Source organism: Necator americanus, chromosome II (genome assembly GCF_031761385.1).
Source record: "Necator americanus strain Aroian chromosome II, whole genome shotgun sequence".
Lineage (NCBI taxonomy): Eukaryota > Metazoa > Nematoda > Chromadorea > Rhabditida > Ancylostomatidae > Necator > Necator americanus.
This window is the reverse complement of record NC_087372.1, coordinates 16,202,812-16,216,769: the sequence shown is the minus strand read 5'-3', so window position 1 is coordinate 16,216,769 and position 13,958 is coordinate 16,202,812. Positions and strand designations below refer to the sequence as shown.

At 45.6% G+C, this 13,958-nt stretch overlaps 5 protein-coding genes across 8 annotated transcripts; 3 read left to right on the top strand and 2 right to left on the bottom strand.

Moving 5' to 3' along the window:
• Nucleotides 1–1,828: 1,828 nt before the first annotated feature.
• RB195_018031 (uncharacterized protein) lies at nucleotides 1,829–6,627 on the bottom strand (the record flags this gene model as incomplete). 3 transcript variants are annotated; one of them, XM_064185271.1, is made up of 4 exons in its annotated part: nucleotides 1,829–1,928; nucleotides 1,986–2,062; nucleotides 4,283–4,999; nucleotides 5,089–6,627. In XM_064185271.1, 4 exons carry the CDS (start codon nucleotides 6,625–6,627, stop codon nucleotides 1,829–1,831), a joined length of 2,433 nt encoding a protein of 810 aa, XP_064041152.1. The 3 variants fall into 3 exon arrangements, with proteins under 3 accessions (XP_064041152.1, XP_064041153.1, XP_064041154.1); XM_064185273.1 differs by lacking the exons at nucleotides 1,829–1,928; nucleotides 1,986–2,062 and having other exon boundaries at nucleotides 4,169–4,968; nucleotides 5,070–6,627; XM_064185272.1 differs by lacking the exons at nucleotides 1,829–1,928; nucleotides 1,986–2,062 and having other exon boundaries at nucleotides 4,918–6,627.
• A 31-nt stretch (nucleotides 6,628–6,658) lies between these two features.
• Nucleotides 6,659–6,898, bottom strand: RB195_018030 (uncharacterized protein; the record flags this gene model as incomplete). The annotated part of the gene is made up of 1 exon (XM_064185270.1): nucleotides 6,659–6,898. One exon carries the CDS (start codon nucleotides 6,896–6,898, stop codon nucleotides 6,659–6,661), a length of 240 nt encoding a protein of 79 aa, XP_064041151.1.
• An 821-nt stretch (nucleotides 6,899–7,719) lies between these two features.
• Nucleotides 7,720–8,679, top strand: RB195_018029 (uncharacterized protein; the record flags this gene model as incomplete). Of its 2 annotated transcripts, XM_064185269.1 has the most annotated exons (3): nucleotides 7,720–8,051; nucleotides 8,128–8,272; nucleotides 8,338–8,679. In XM_064185269.1, the coding sequence occupies 3 exons, from the start codon at nucleotides 7,720–7,722 to the stop codon at nucleotides 8,677–8,679; spliced, it is 819 nt and encodes a 272-aa protein (XP_064041149.1). The 2 variants fall into 2 exon arrangements, with proteins under 2 accessions (XP_064041149.1, XP_064041150.1); XM_064185268.1 differs by lacking the exon at nucleotides 8,338–8,679 and having other exon boundaries at nucleotides 7,720–8,172.
• Nucleotides 8,680–9,310: 631 nt separating this feature from the next.
• Nucleotides 9,311–9,685, top strand: RB195_018028 (uncharacterized protein; the record flags this gene model as incomplete). The annotated part of the gene is made up of 1 exon (XM_064185267.1): nucleotides 9,311–9,685. One exon carries the CDS (start codon nucleotides 9,311–9,313, stop codon nucleotides 9,683–9,685), a length of 375 nt encoding a protein of 124 aa, XP_064041148.1.
• Nucleotides 9,686–10,806: 1,121 nt separating this feature from the next.
• Nucleotides 10,807–11,240, top strand: RB195_018027 (uncharacterized protein; the record flags this gene model as incomplete). The annotated part of the gene is made up of 2 exons (XM_064185266.1): nucleotides 10,807–10,988; nucleotides 11,042–11,240. The coding sequence occupies 2 exons, from the start codon at nucleotides 10,807–10,809 to the stop codon at nucleotides 11,238–11,240; spliced, it is 381 nt and encodes a 126-aa protein (XP_064041147.1).
• Nucleotides 11,241–13,958: the final 2,718 nt, after the last annotated feature.

The following is a 13,958-nucleotide window of genomic DNA, read 5'->3' as shown; positions in this document are numbered from 1 at the left end:
ACCTTCACTATTGCACAAACATGCAGATAGCAGTAGCAGGTATCTTCTCCGTCACCATCATCGTTGTACTTGCTCTAGTATAGGGGTATTGGTACGGAAGTTCCGTGTAAAAATTCATAGCGCATTTGTGAGAAACTAAATTAGAAACTCTGGATCCTTTCAGGTCTGTGATAAGCATTTGCGAAGTGCTTCATCCTTAAGAACACCTCCGTATGTCTACTACCCTGTGCATGTTTCCCAGATTCATTCTTCCGAAATTGCATGTGCCCATGTGCGCAACTGCTCAAGTAGTAGCTGCATTTTGCATGATATTTCGAAGGACCTTTAGCTTTACCGGAATGGTGATGATATAATACATGCGAGTTTTTCATCACTAAGCACATCATTCTATGTTAATTGTTGAAGTAGAACAGCTAATACTTCGAATAACTTTTTCACACTTTTTTTGTAGTCGGTATCGGCTAAATATAGATTTCAAATCAAGTTCAAATATTTTTCAAACCTAGTACTGATGCTTTTAACAGGAATGCTACAAGATCTCCCATCAGTGGCTATCTTTCTGATTCAAAGAAACCGAACAAACTTTGTTAGAGAATTGAGTTGCTATTGATCATGGAAGGCGAGCAAAGCGAGCACCGTAAAATATCTAAAGTCCGGCTAACGACGGAATTTCAGACTGTTATCATATAAAGGGATAACCTCATGTCTTATGAAAGAATAAAACTGTTCACCCTCATCCTCACCGCACACTTGTGGTCGTTTCTGCGAGTAAAAGATGAGCAAAAGCAATTATTGTAGAGTTTTGGTGACGCTAATCAGCACTACCCAGTCCTATTTTTCTGATTGCTTGATGAACTGTGCGTCTGCGTTGTAAATCAGACAAAGGCAGAAACTTGCAAATGCTTGTTGACATTATAAAATTAAAGTTCACATACAATTAATCTGCAAATGCATACAAACAAACAATGATATGACATTAATATGGATACACTGCAGATCGTACATACATGCAGATTGTAAAGAGTTCTGGGAAGTTCGTTGAAAATAGTTGCGAGGTGAAGCATAACACTCTCCTCTCTTCACTCTCTTAAAATTATGCAACTAAGACAACGATAGAGATTGCAAAATGTGCTTACTCCATAGGACTGTTCTTCTAGTAATTCAACATAAGTGAGAGTATTAACACGTGCGCTTTTAAGTGACAATGTTGTTACTTCGGAAAGAACTGTCGAATCGTAACAATTTTTGCAAAACGTTACAAAAAAGTGCACTTAGAGGGGAAGTTGCCTAGGAATGTTTTCGTACCTATAGCACTTTTCTGTCGATATATTGCTATGCTTAAATATGTTACACTACTTTCATCTTTAAAACACCGAAGCTGTAGGTATCAAGCCAAACAGATCTCTTTGTATAAAGTGACACGTTTAAAAAAGTAGCCGTCTATATTCTAGCCGTATTGAAGAGCAGTGAGTGGCAGTGCCACCAAATACTTGTTGAAAATAACAAACATTGTAGAGAAGATCTCCCATTAAAAACATTCTATTACATCTCTGCTACAGCTTAATTCAGCAGCGCCAGTTCTGGGCGAAAACGATGGAAAAGCAAAAGCCATCAACAAATATTTGTTATTAATGCTCTTTAAAGCTGAAGGTGGTGGACATTAACTGTTTCCAAGTTAATACTACACATTCCTTTGCAATATTACAGTCGCTCATAGTATTGTTTCAGTTAGGTATAGTTAGTAACTACTTTAACTTTAACACTTTAAAAGTATGTGCACACAAACAGAGGTCAACTCCTCACAATGTGTAGCAACATCAACGGACGGCTACCACACAGTACAGCGTTCGCTAGGATTCATTGGAGTACCCACATCGCACCGGAAAGCTGCAGCAAATTCAGGTTGATTGGCTAAGACTTGATTAACCCTAAAAAGATTTCTTTCTCCGAATGTTGGATATGTATGCCAGGATGAGTCCGCTCACCGATAACGCTTTGGAGGGTGCGGATTGGTTAGCAAGTGGTTTATCATAGCTTCATGTGTCATGTGACCACAAGAGATCTGAACGTGAAGACATCGGCAGCATTTATTATGAACAACTCTAAACGCCGTATAAAGAATGAATAGAGAAATTGAGTTAATGAACCTCGATGAGGAATAGACGAACGAGGTTCAAACACATTTGGCGACAACCGCTGCGAATGTTCTGCAGCGCATGGAAACTTCGGCCTCACTAAGCCTCTTAACTTTTCCTTTAGAAGGAATGACATAGTGACAGTGAGAATGAAGCGACATGGAATCATCCCTTATGAAATCATCTCTCATTGGCATTGGATGCCAATGAGAAGTATAATTCTGTTGCAGAACGAAATTTTTGCCCCAACCCATATCTCTATGTCTCCAATCAGGAATCTCCTTCCTACATTTGATTCCTTCTGTGGACAGCTTCTTTCTGTGGACAACTTTTTCAAAAACGAGCGAAACAAAACGCTCCTTCTTTGCCAGATTTAAAAAATCGTTTTAGCTCTGAGCAATTCTACTTCTGAAGAATGGCTTATTGACAACTTCTTTCTCAGACTTCATCCTTTTCGTTCAGAAACCAGGATTCAGAAACTCGTTCCATTAGTATTTTATTAGGAAGAACGTATTAGGAGTGTAGAGATACAGGGCGCTACGCAAAGTCCTCAATTTGATCTTTTTTGAACTGAGCAAGCCCTTTATCCCGTCAGGCTTTGTAGATTTGAAATCAAAGTTTGACGACAAACTCGCTTAGATAGCCGTGGAGTACATAGGCCGTGGTCAGTGGCTCCACAGCCTCACAGCCTTGCCGAGACCGAAACAGTGGATGTGGGCACGCCGCCGGGACACGTTTGCCGTGCTTGCTAGAGGCCGTGTTAAAACAGCTCAGAATTGGTATCTGTGCGATACAAGAGATAAGATGGTGACAAGAAGAAAGAAGACAGATGACTTTGGTTAAGTTATCGATGTTAACAGAATGTGGTTTGCAAGCGCCAGAAAGGCATAACTTTCTTTCAGAGGCAGCGTATTATGAAATTTGCGATATTGTGATAGCCCTACATGATCGGGGTGAGTATGCAGTTCGTGAATATGAGTATAATCGTGATATATTAGGGTGTTCGGAATGTATCTGCCGAAAATTTCACAGCAGCGCAGATTTTTTGAGATGTGCCTGAGGTTCCCCTTTTAAATATCATGATCATGATATATAATAACGAGCTTAGTCCGTGCGCGTGTGTATGCGCGTGTGTGTGCGTGTGTGTGCGTGTGTGTGCGCGTGTGTGTGTGCGTGTGTGTGTGCGCGTATGTGTGCGTGTGTGTGCGTGTGTGTGTTTGTGTGTGTGTTTGTCTGCGTGTCACGAAATTCAAAAAAGGGGGTGCCACGGGTCCACCCGGCGTCGGATTGGTGCGCTGGGGTCAGATACCTACAGAAGCGGGTGCGACGGGTCCACCGGCGCCAAATACCTACAGAAGCGGGTGCGACGGGTCCACCGGCACCAGATACCTATAGAAGCGGGCGCGACGGGTCCACGGGAGTCGGATTGGTGCGCCGGCGCCAGAGAGCTATAAAATGGGTTGCAACGGGTCCACTGGCGTTGGATTGGTGCACCAGCGCAACAAAGCTATAAAATGGGTTGCAACGGTTCCCGCGGTGTCGAAATGGTGCGTAATAACTTCGTGCGCATGTCGCAAAAGATAAATGATTAAAGCCGTGGTCACTGGGAGCGTTGCTTTTCACCTTCATGACTCCTCCGCGTATCTATTTCCTTCTTCGTTCGCCTCAAGTTGGTATCATGCTGTTCTCAGAAAGTGGAAACGCGCATGAAAACGGCTGCTTAAATAGTAGCAGGATGTTTATGTGATCTGACGTGGAACGTTATCTTTATCAGCAGAATGATGTCTTTCACGTCATTTTATGCCAAAACACCATTCTTTGATAACCGTATATAGAAAACAGGAGAAAAACCCATATTTCGCGTGATACTTTTAAATATTGTCTATAATATATTGATAAGGAGTGTTTGAAGCTGAAGCTCGAATGTTTTGCAAATGTAGAACTGACGCGTTTAAAAAGAAGACTATGAAATCTTCAGTTATAATGTAAAAAAGAAAGGATTGCTGGAGATACACAAGTCCAATTTCATACAACTAATGGAGCATAATATTAATTTTCGTTTTCAAGGACTTCGTGAAGAAATCTGACCATCGGGTCGGCGGTCTTCCTGTAGTGCGCTTAATATCGCGGGGAACCCAGTCGCTCACGGCTCTGGTCCAACGGTTGTCATTAAAGCGCATCACGTGTCCGGCCCACCTTATTTTACTTTCCTTGGCAAACGCGGCGGCGTCTCTAATCTTCGATCGCTGACGTAGGAGAGAACTTCGAATCCCGTCCCTCACTTGCGTGAAACGGGATACTCCTAGCATCACTCTCTCAATTGCGCGTTCAATGACGCTCACCGCGTTTTCTTCCTGCTTGCGAAATGCCCAGGTTTCCGAAGCATAGGTCAAAGCAGGAAGTACGGTGGTGTTGAAGAGGTGAGCACGGAGCCGGGTGTTCCTGGTCTTCTTCACTACATCCTCGATGCTCTTGTACGCTCCCCAAGCCGCTCGTCTCCTCCTGCCCAGCTCGGGGGTCAGGTCGTTCATCATGTTCAGTTCCCGACCCAGATAAACGTAGCTGGTGCACTCGGATATGTTCGTTCCGTTGAGCGTGAATGGGGCATCCGAGACCCATCCGTTCCGCATGAACATCGTCTTTTGTAGATTCAGCTGAAGACCGATGCATCCACATGTTTCGTCGAATTCGGTCAGCATTCGTTCCGCTTGGCTGATGCTAGGTGTTACCAGTACGATGTCATCAGCAAAGCGCAAATGGTGTAGCTGCCGACCATCAACCTTCACTCCCATGTCGTCCCATTCCAACTTTCGCATTGCGTTCTCGAGGGTGGCTGTGAATATTTTGGGTGAAATTGTTTCACCCTGTCGGACCCCCTCTTCACGTCAATGATGATGTTCTTGTAGAATGGCGAAATTCCGGTCGTGAAGTTACTGTACAACTCTCGAAGTACCTTTATATATTGAGTAGGGACGCCTTGGTTGTCCAAGGCTTCCACGACCGCTTCCGTCTCAACCGAGTCGAAAGCCTTCTTTAAGTCGATGAAGGTGAGACAGAGCGGCATCTTGTACTCTCGTGATACCTCGATGAGTTTCGAAACAGTGTGAATGTGGTCAATCGTGCTGAATCCTTTTCGAAACCCTGCTTGCTCGCATGGCTGTCCTTCATCCAAGACTCTTTCAATCCTATTAAGGATTACTCTTGTAAAGAGCTTGTAGATGACGGACAGTAGGCAGATTGGGCGATAGTTGCCGATGTCATGTGGATCTCCCTTTTTATACAACAACACGGTCTTGCTGGTCTTCCACTGTTTAGGAACCTTGCATTCCGACAGATAACGTGTAAAGAGCCTCGCCAGGGTGTTGATGAGTACTGGCGGAAGGCTCTTCAGGTGTTCTGGTCTTATTCTGTCGGGACCGGGTGCCGTACGATTTCTTACCGACATGATAGCATGTCGTATTTCGGACGGGAGAACCTCTGGAATGACTTGTCCATCTTCCCTCAGATGGTGAGGAGGCAAGTGGACATGGCTGTCGAAGAGATCAGAGTAGAAGTCGTAGATGATTTTCTCCATCCCCCTTCTCGATGCAATGGCTGTTCCCTTTGGGTTCCGGAGAGCAGTCATCCTCGTCTTGCGACTGGCGAAGTCTCGACGGGCATAGCGGATGCTTTTCCCCGCCTCTGCAGCTTCAGCCAGCACTTCTGCTCTTCTCTCTTTAAGGTCTTCCTTTATCGCCTCTCGGCAAAGCCTTGCGAGCTCGGACGTGAGTTCTTGGTTCCCTGCGGCTCGTGCTGCTCCACGCTGGCGTATCAGCTCAAGAGTTTCAAGAGACAGGCGCCTCTTGGTGGTTTTAAAACTCTCAGCCTTCTTCGCGCAGTCGTGAAGGTGTTCGACAAGCCGGTCATATTCCTCGTCGATGTTGTCCATTGCGGAATCTTCCCAAAAGCCGGCTAGCGTAGCGAAGAGATCCCAGTTGATGGTAGTCCTGGGATTTCTCTCTCTGAACTTGGCGGCTTTCTCTGCTCTCCTTGTGAAGGAAAATCTTCCTCGGAGGAGGCGATGGTCCGATCCCGTGTAGAACTTTGGTACAACACCGACGTCCGTCAGGCAGAACCTTTTATTGACGATGATGTGGTCTATTTCATTACGGTACCCTCCACCGGGTGACTCCCACGTCCAGCGTAAAGAGGAGGGCTTCTGGAATTGCGAGTTCCCATGGATGGTCTTAGTCGTCATGATGAACTCGGAGAGCCTCTCTCCCTGGTCATTCCATTGTAGGCCGTGGGTCCCGATGTGAAGTTCCTCCGGCGTTCTTCTTGGGCCAACCTTAGCGTTGAAATCGCCAACTATGACCTTGTAGAAGGCATGATCTTCTTGGTAGAACTTCTCCAGGTCCATATAGAAAGCTTCGACTTCTTCTTCTTCGTAGCTTGATGTTGGAGCGTAAACGACGAAGATAGTCAAAGCTGGTATTGGGCCACATCTTCTCATCCGCAGACGTCCGATTCGGGTCGTAAGTTGTTCAAAAGATGTTCTTTGCCATACTCGTGTTGACGAGGACGCCAACTCCACCAACACCTCTACTGTCGCATGTTCCTAAGAACAGTTCTTCTCCAGTTTCATATACGGCGTTGAGAGGGTGACGTCGTCTCGTCTCGGTCAGTCCGATGACGTCGTACTTGATCTTCTTGGCTTGCATCATCAGATCTTCGATGGCCGCTTCCGATGCAAGCGTGCGTGCGTTATAAGTACAGATCGCCATCCTAGTCCTTTTCCGTTTTGGTAGCCTACATGACTCCTGCAACCCCGTCCTACCTGGCGCTACCGTACCAGGCTTTCCTCCGGAATCAGGAGACTCTTTTCTATTACTGTGTTTTGCTTAAAATTTTAAAACCATGGGCAGGTTGCAAGCCTCTAGTCCCATGAGTTTCTGGGAGAACTTTCGTTCTCCCGGTGTGGAGATGTGGAGCTTATTTGTTGGAGGCGACTCCAAAACGCCTCCCTTGCACCTCCCAGTCACTTGATTGCAGGCTTTTGGCCGGACCGACGTGCGGGATACAAGGATGTCATGAGTCAGTTCTCGCTCAGCAGAAACAGGGAGTCCATCCCCTGAATCCACCTGCATCTCTGGGCAAGCGCAAGGTCGCTTTTGGTCCGCGATTAGCCCCTATCCGCCACCCGGGGACGCGCCACGTAGCCTCGCGACTAACCGGCTGTGATCCCTCTAGAGAGGGAGATCCGTGGACTTTTAAATATTGTCTATAATATATTGATAAGGAGTGTTTGAAGCTGAAGCTCGAATGTTTTGCAAATGTAGAACTGACGCATTTAAAAAGAAGACTATGAAATCTTCAGTTATAATGTAAAAAAGAAAGGATTGCTGGAGATACACAAGTCCAATTTCATACAACTAATAGCGCTAATATTAATTTTCGTTTATCAGTGAAGGTGAGCGAAGAAACACCACAGAAAGTCTGAAGTCAGGCTTTAGCCGGACGCTCAGACTGGTATTATATAAGGACACTACCGCTTGTATACACATAACATATCCGGCTTTCTCTTCCTTGCCTATTTTATCCTATAATGGCCGAACATTCCACCCATATTCGACACGTATTCCTTTACGAGTTCGAATCTGGCCACTCCGCTGCTGAAGCCCATCGAAACTTAAGTCAAGTATTCAGCACTGAAGCCCCTTCTGATCGGTCTGTGCGCGTCTGGTTCCAGCGCTTTAAAGTTGGAAACAAGAAACTCGAAGATGAGCCTCGCTCTGGTCGACCGACTGCATTATCGTTCGATGATCTGAAGAATCTGGTGGAGCAGCATCCATATGAAGGTGTGCGGTATTTCGCTTCCAGTCTTGGCTGTTTGCTGTCCACCGTGAGAAATGTACTGCGGAATGGTGAAAAAGCTCGGTCAGTGGCTCCCACATGCATTGAGCGACGACAACTGCCAAAGAAGCTTGGACATCTGCACTCAGTTGCTCTCCAGAAGCCGCAGATTCGACTGGCTGGGCAACATAGTCACTGGAGATGAAAAATGGTTCCTCTACGTCAACCACACCCACAAACGTGCGTGGTGCGCTGACGATGAAATGCCGGATCCTTTCTTAAAAGGTGAAATCCGTGAGAAGAAGGTCATGCTGAGCGTGTGGTGGGGGCCGAGGTCTAATGCGCTCAACTGCAAAGATTGGCCGACAAGATCCGCAAGGAGCACCCGAAGCTCGACAACGTTCGCCAGCTGCACGATAACGCGCGCCCTCATATTGCGAAGAAGACTTCCCAGAAAATACTGGAGCTCGGATGGAAAGTTCTACAGCACCCATCGCACAGCCCAGACCTGGTCCTGAGCGACTACCATCTCTTCCGATCGCTTCAGCATCACCTGGAAGAAAAGCGCTACGATGATCGTGACCACCTCGAAAATGACCTTCGAGCTTTCTTCGCCTCCAAGTCGCCGGAGTTCTACGCCAAAGGAATCTGTGATCTTGTGAGACGTTGGCAGAGGATTGTCGATGTTGATGGAGACTATTTCGACGAATAATAAAATGTTGTTAAAAAGTTGTGTTGTTTTGAAATTTTGCCGTATTTCGGCAGATACTTTCCGAACACCTTAATATATAACCCGCACTGTTATAAGGCGAAAGATTCCCACACATTGCAACAAGGTGCTGTTGTCCAGCACATCGCCAGAGCCCACAACATGAAAGATCAACTGCCTGAAGGGAGCATAGAATCTTTGTTAACAACCATTCGTTTCGTCACGCTGAACTGCCGAACACTATCGAGTGAACTCCAATAAGCCGCCCTGTCTAGGCTTCTGCGATATCTCTGTGTGTCTTTTGCTGCACTGCAGGAAACACGCATGAGAGATCGGCCTGTCACCAGTATCGAAAATTACACCATATACTACGGCGATGCTGATGAGAACACAGTAGGTGACTGCGCGATAGCTGTGAGCAACGATTACAACAACCTGGTGGAGTTCAACGTCGTCTAGATGCGCCTTCGTACGACTGCGGGATTGCAGAGGACTGCGGATCGTAAGTGCTCGCGCACCTCAGGAAACCGGTGAGGAATAATGTAAGGACGCCTTCTATGATAAACTCAGTGCGTTGAGTTACCATCTAAAATACCAGCAGGTGGTCATTGTCGGAATCGGCGCAAATGCGAAGATGGGACTCGAACAGCAATCCGGTGTGCGAGGAAAGTGGTATTACTCAGTGGTACGCACGTCGGACAACGATGACCGTCTGGTCGATTTATGCGAACAGACGGGACTCATCATCGCTTCCACGTTTAAGAGGAGTCATCGACGTCATCAGCTCACGTGGCAGGCGTCTACCCTTTTAACGCCTGAAGAGCAGTGCAAGCAGAAGATGAGGACTCTTAAACTTCAGTTCGACCACATTCTGGCGAGGAACATGCCTCAGTCAGATGACCGAGAATCTAGAGCTGTTTCGGACGTCGCGTTCGACTCTGAACACCGTCCACTTCTTCTCAGCTTCAGGATGCGATTCAACAAGAGAAACCGAGGAGTTCCTCTTTAACCGGAATTCGACATGGCAGGCCTGAAAGACGAAGAATGAAGAACGAATCCCCGCCAACGTGTGTCTGATTACATTCAGGAAGAAAATTTGCGATGCGGATCACTTTACAAAGTGCATCCAGAGCGCTGCAAAGGAAACCCTTTTGGTTCAAATGCCACGGGAGAACTTTGCTTTTGCATCTGCGGGGACAAGATCCACGTACAATTCTGTATGTGTCGCGCGTAGCACTGGTGACTTCAACCAGGAAAAGCGTCTTAGAAGGAAGTTGCGTCGTTAGCTACAAAAAGACCGCGATAACGAGTGGACGTTGAGAGCGAACGAGATTGAAAAGGGGTGGGAGGACAAGAACCCGCGGAAAGCTTATGCTTTATTAGAGAAGTATAGCGGAAAGATGAAGAGATGTTCTCCTATCCTCAACACCGCCAGTGGAAAGGCTGTCGGTGAAGCAACCCTTCCAATTTGGAAGTATCACTCCAAGACCTTGCTGACCCAGCAAGCACCGTCAGCTCCTGAATTCGTGCACGTTCATAGGCCGACAAATGCGGTTAAGGAGGAACCACCGACCGAGTTCTGGTTCTGGTTCTAGTCTGTATTCAGAAAATGAAAAATGGAAAATCTGGTGGAGACGACGAGATTAGCGCAGAAATGCTAAAATATCTTCCTCCGTCTGGGATTCGTGAGATGACAAAGATCATCCGTTCAATATGAATAGACAAAAGGATACCTGATTCGTGAAGACATGCTATCCTAATTTCCCTCCACAAGAAGTTATCCGTCACAGACCCTAGGAATTATCGAGGAATCTCTTTGCTGCGTGTTATGTACAAGGTACAAGGTAGCGGTTGGAGCGGCTTATCCTGGACCGACTCATTAAACATCCTGGGACATTAAACATTGCGAAGAAAAATCGCGCGACAAGCAAGGTGGCTTTCGTCCTGGCCAATCTACGATTGACCAGATGTTCATCGTCAGGAGAGTGATCGAAATCCGGGAGCTGTATTGGAAGCCAATGTAATTGGCGTTTCTGGACTTCGAAGCCGCTTCCGACTGCCCTCATCGAGGCCGTCTTCTCAACGCGCTCCGCCCCGATGGAGCACCAGGAAGGTTTGTTCGTTTGCTTTATGACACGAATCAACAAACAACTGCTGCAGTTTGAAGACCAACCAGATGTACAACACCGTTTGAGGTGGACAAGGACAAGGAGCAGTGACAGAACCTTCCTGTTCAATTTCGCCATCGACGACATTATGCGAATGCGAACAGTCGATCAATGTCCTGCCGACATCGTCTTAGCACCATCAAGGTACCCTTGACTGATCTCGAGTAGGCCGATGATGTTGTTATATTAGGCACTAGGAAACTTCAACTTGTTGTCAATCTTGTGTCAAAGCTGGGAGCAACCTATGGAATACGTCTACACTCTGATAAACGGAGGCAGATGTGGGTCTCTTCGAGACCTCGAACGGGAATGGACGGACAGCCGATAGAACTCGTTGATAAGTTGTGTTACCTGGGCTACGCTGAAGAACAACGGCAACTACGAGAAAGACATTAAGCAAAGATGCGCTAAGGCCACTTCTGCATCTAACTTCTTAACGAAATGCTTGTGGTCGACCCCCATCACCAACGAAGTCAAGCTGCGAGTCTACCTATCCGCAATTCGCCCCATCATGATATACGGATCGAAGACTTGGGCAGCACCATCTACGGTGATGGAGAGGCTTGATTGCAAGGGAAGGAAGTTACTTAGACGGCTTTGGCCTAGGGATGACACGTGGAGGGTATCAAGATCTTGCACCGCCATCGAAAGTGGCTAAAGTAAATCTTCTTCGCTTCTTTGGTCATATATTAAGGAGACCGGCAGATCGCCTTGTTCAAAGAGTTCTGAGAAGTTTGTCGGGATCGAGCTGGAAGAAGCCACGTGGCCAAAAACGGAAGTTTTGGACTAGGTGGTGAAAGAGGACCTGAAGACACTCGACGTGGACTGGCAGCTCAGGCGAGACGTAAGGTTTCGTATTGTATGAAGTAGCGGCGAATGGATTAATTCCGTGCAGACCATCCTAGAAGATCGAGAAGGTTGGGTAGAGCTGTGTTCAAGAACGACACACCTCGGCGAAGATGCGGGTAATCGCGTCAGGCGACGACATCAGCGCGCCGATTAAGTCAAGTAAGTAATTTTTTTTTGTTTTCATAATATTGTGAGGCAAAAGAGTTTTTTGTACTACCTCTGCATTTTATTATTTGTAAGCATTAGAATAACTAAATAGAAATACAGACATTATCATCTTTTTGAAATTTGAAAAAATGCGGAGATAATAATGTAACATGGTAGTTTTGCGACAATATCTGAGAATTTTGTTGCATGTTGAAAACCTAAACCAGCGGCGGATGATTCACTCAGCAATGTGCGACTATATTGGCCATATAAAAGGCTTCGTTTATGAATTCAAGTTTTCTCTTTGGAGAGCAGTGTACGAGTCGTGTCGTATTGGAGCATTGTATTTGTGCTGTTTGTTCAACAAGTTTCCTATATTTACTCGACATGAATAGTTGTTTTTATTGGTTATGATGACTAGTTTGTGCGCTGATACTTGAATGGTCAGGGCAGAGCCAATAGGTGTTTTCGCTTTGACTGTCAGACGCTCATTGATTATTGCCGCCTGATTTGTAACTACTGGAAGCTTGTTGCACTTGTTGTGCAAAGATGATGATATCATTCCATTCGGGCATGAGCATACTACTGTGTATTTTCTGGGGGTGCAGGAACAATCATGTGTTGCAAAGAGACAGTTCCCGAATGATTTTGATTCTGCTTCTGTTTGGCTTTGCGTTTGTCCTGGTGAGTTAAGGATGTGCTGTACTCGTGGTGATTCAACTCCTGTTACTATATTGTCGTCTGTTATGACTGTGCTTGTTAGTGTTAGTTGCACTTTGTTATATATAAAGGGAGCTACTGGTCAAAGAGTGAATTGTTGGACAGAAGTGGAGTTTTCGGTTCTTATAGTAACGATTCCTTCTTCATGAATATTCCATGTAGGGCATGGGAGGATTCTGTACATGGTACATGGCATGATGACTGGGTAGCATCTATAAAAGAGACATGTCGAACTGCAACAGAAACATCAATCACACCAAAAACATTCACAACTTGGCAATAAATGTATCCAGGATTTCAGTTTCAGCTGTAACATAAGTCGTTTAAAATTCGTCTCTTGTTTGGGTGTATTGCATGTGTCTTCTTTACAGCTTTCTGTTTTATAGCATCGATCATGGGATTCTGTAAAAAATTTGTTATCCCGCGTAAAATGTTATGTCTTCTATTTGCAGATGTGAGAGAATTGTCCGAGTGGAATGACAACTTTTCTCATTACACGGTTTTCCTTGTTTTTGAGGATGAGTCAAGCTTCTTGACCAATTGGTTGAAGCATTAGCTGTGTTGTTTGGTCATATATGCACTCTTCCTCTTTTTCCCTGATCGTGCAGTATGATGTCCCGCTTTGAAATGTCTCTAAGTCGGAGCAGCATTGGACTGTGCTGATGGAGATGACATCAGTAGCTACGATTTCATAAAGTCGTTTTTTTCTTTTTCTTGATCGATACGGTGGCTTTTCCACTTAGTAGTTCTGATATCTTCCGACCATCTTCTTTCATGTGGTGAAAACTGTTGTCATGATGATATTTGGTAGGTGAAGAAGCCTCCTTCCGATCCGGTATATGAGTTTGAAGATTAGGGTAAAGACGTGAAGAAATAACATCACTGCCAAAAATAGAACTAGAGATAATCCGAGTTCAACTATGTATTGTCTAGCACTGAATGTTGTATATTTTTCCCAGCAGATTTTGCACTGAATAGTTTCGCAGAGTGGTTGTCAGGGCAAGTTGTAGTTGAAGAAAGTACTTGTTCATCGTTTATCTATCCACTGATGAAGACCGTGTATTCATACATCACAACTAATGTCGAGAATAGTACTGGAGCTAGTTAACATACATTCACGTTGGCGAGGTGCAGATTTCTACTATATCGAAGGTGGTAGTTGCTTCCATAGTCGTTCCTCCTTTGCGACAGCGTGGGATTGAGTAGCTCTTCTTTGGATTTCCATCATCTTCCTTGTGAGGGGAATATTCTTTCGGTGCTGTTCCCAAAGCTCATATGATAATAGGTGAGTTTATGAAGCTGAGCGTCGTAATGAGCGTGTATACATACATATAGTACATATATGCAGAAGAACGATTCCATTGTTGATTTTGAGCACGTATGACATTGATAGAATGC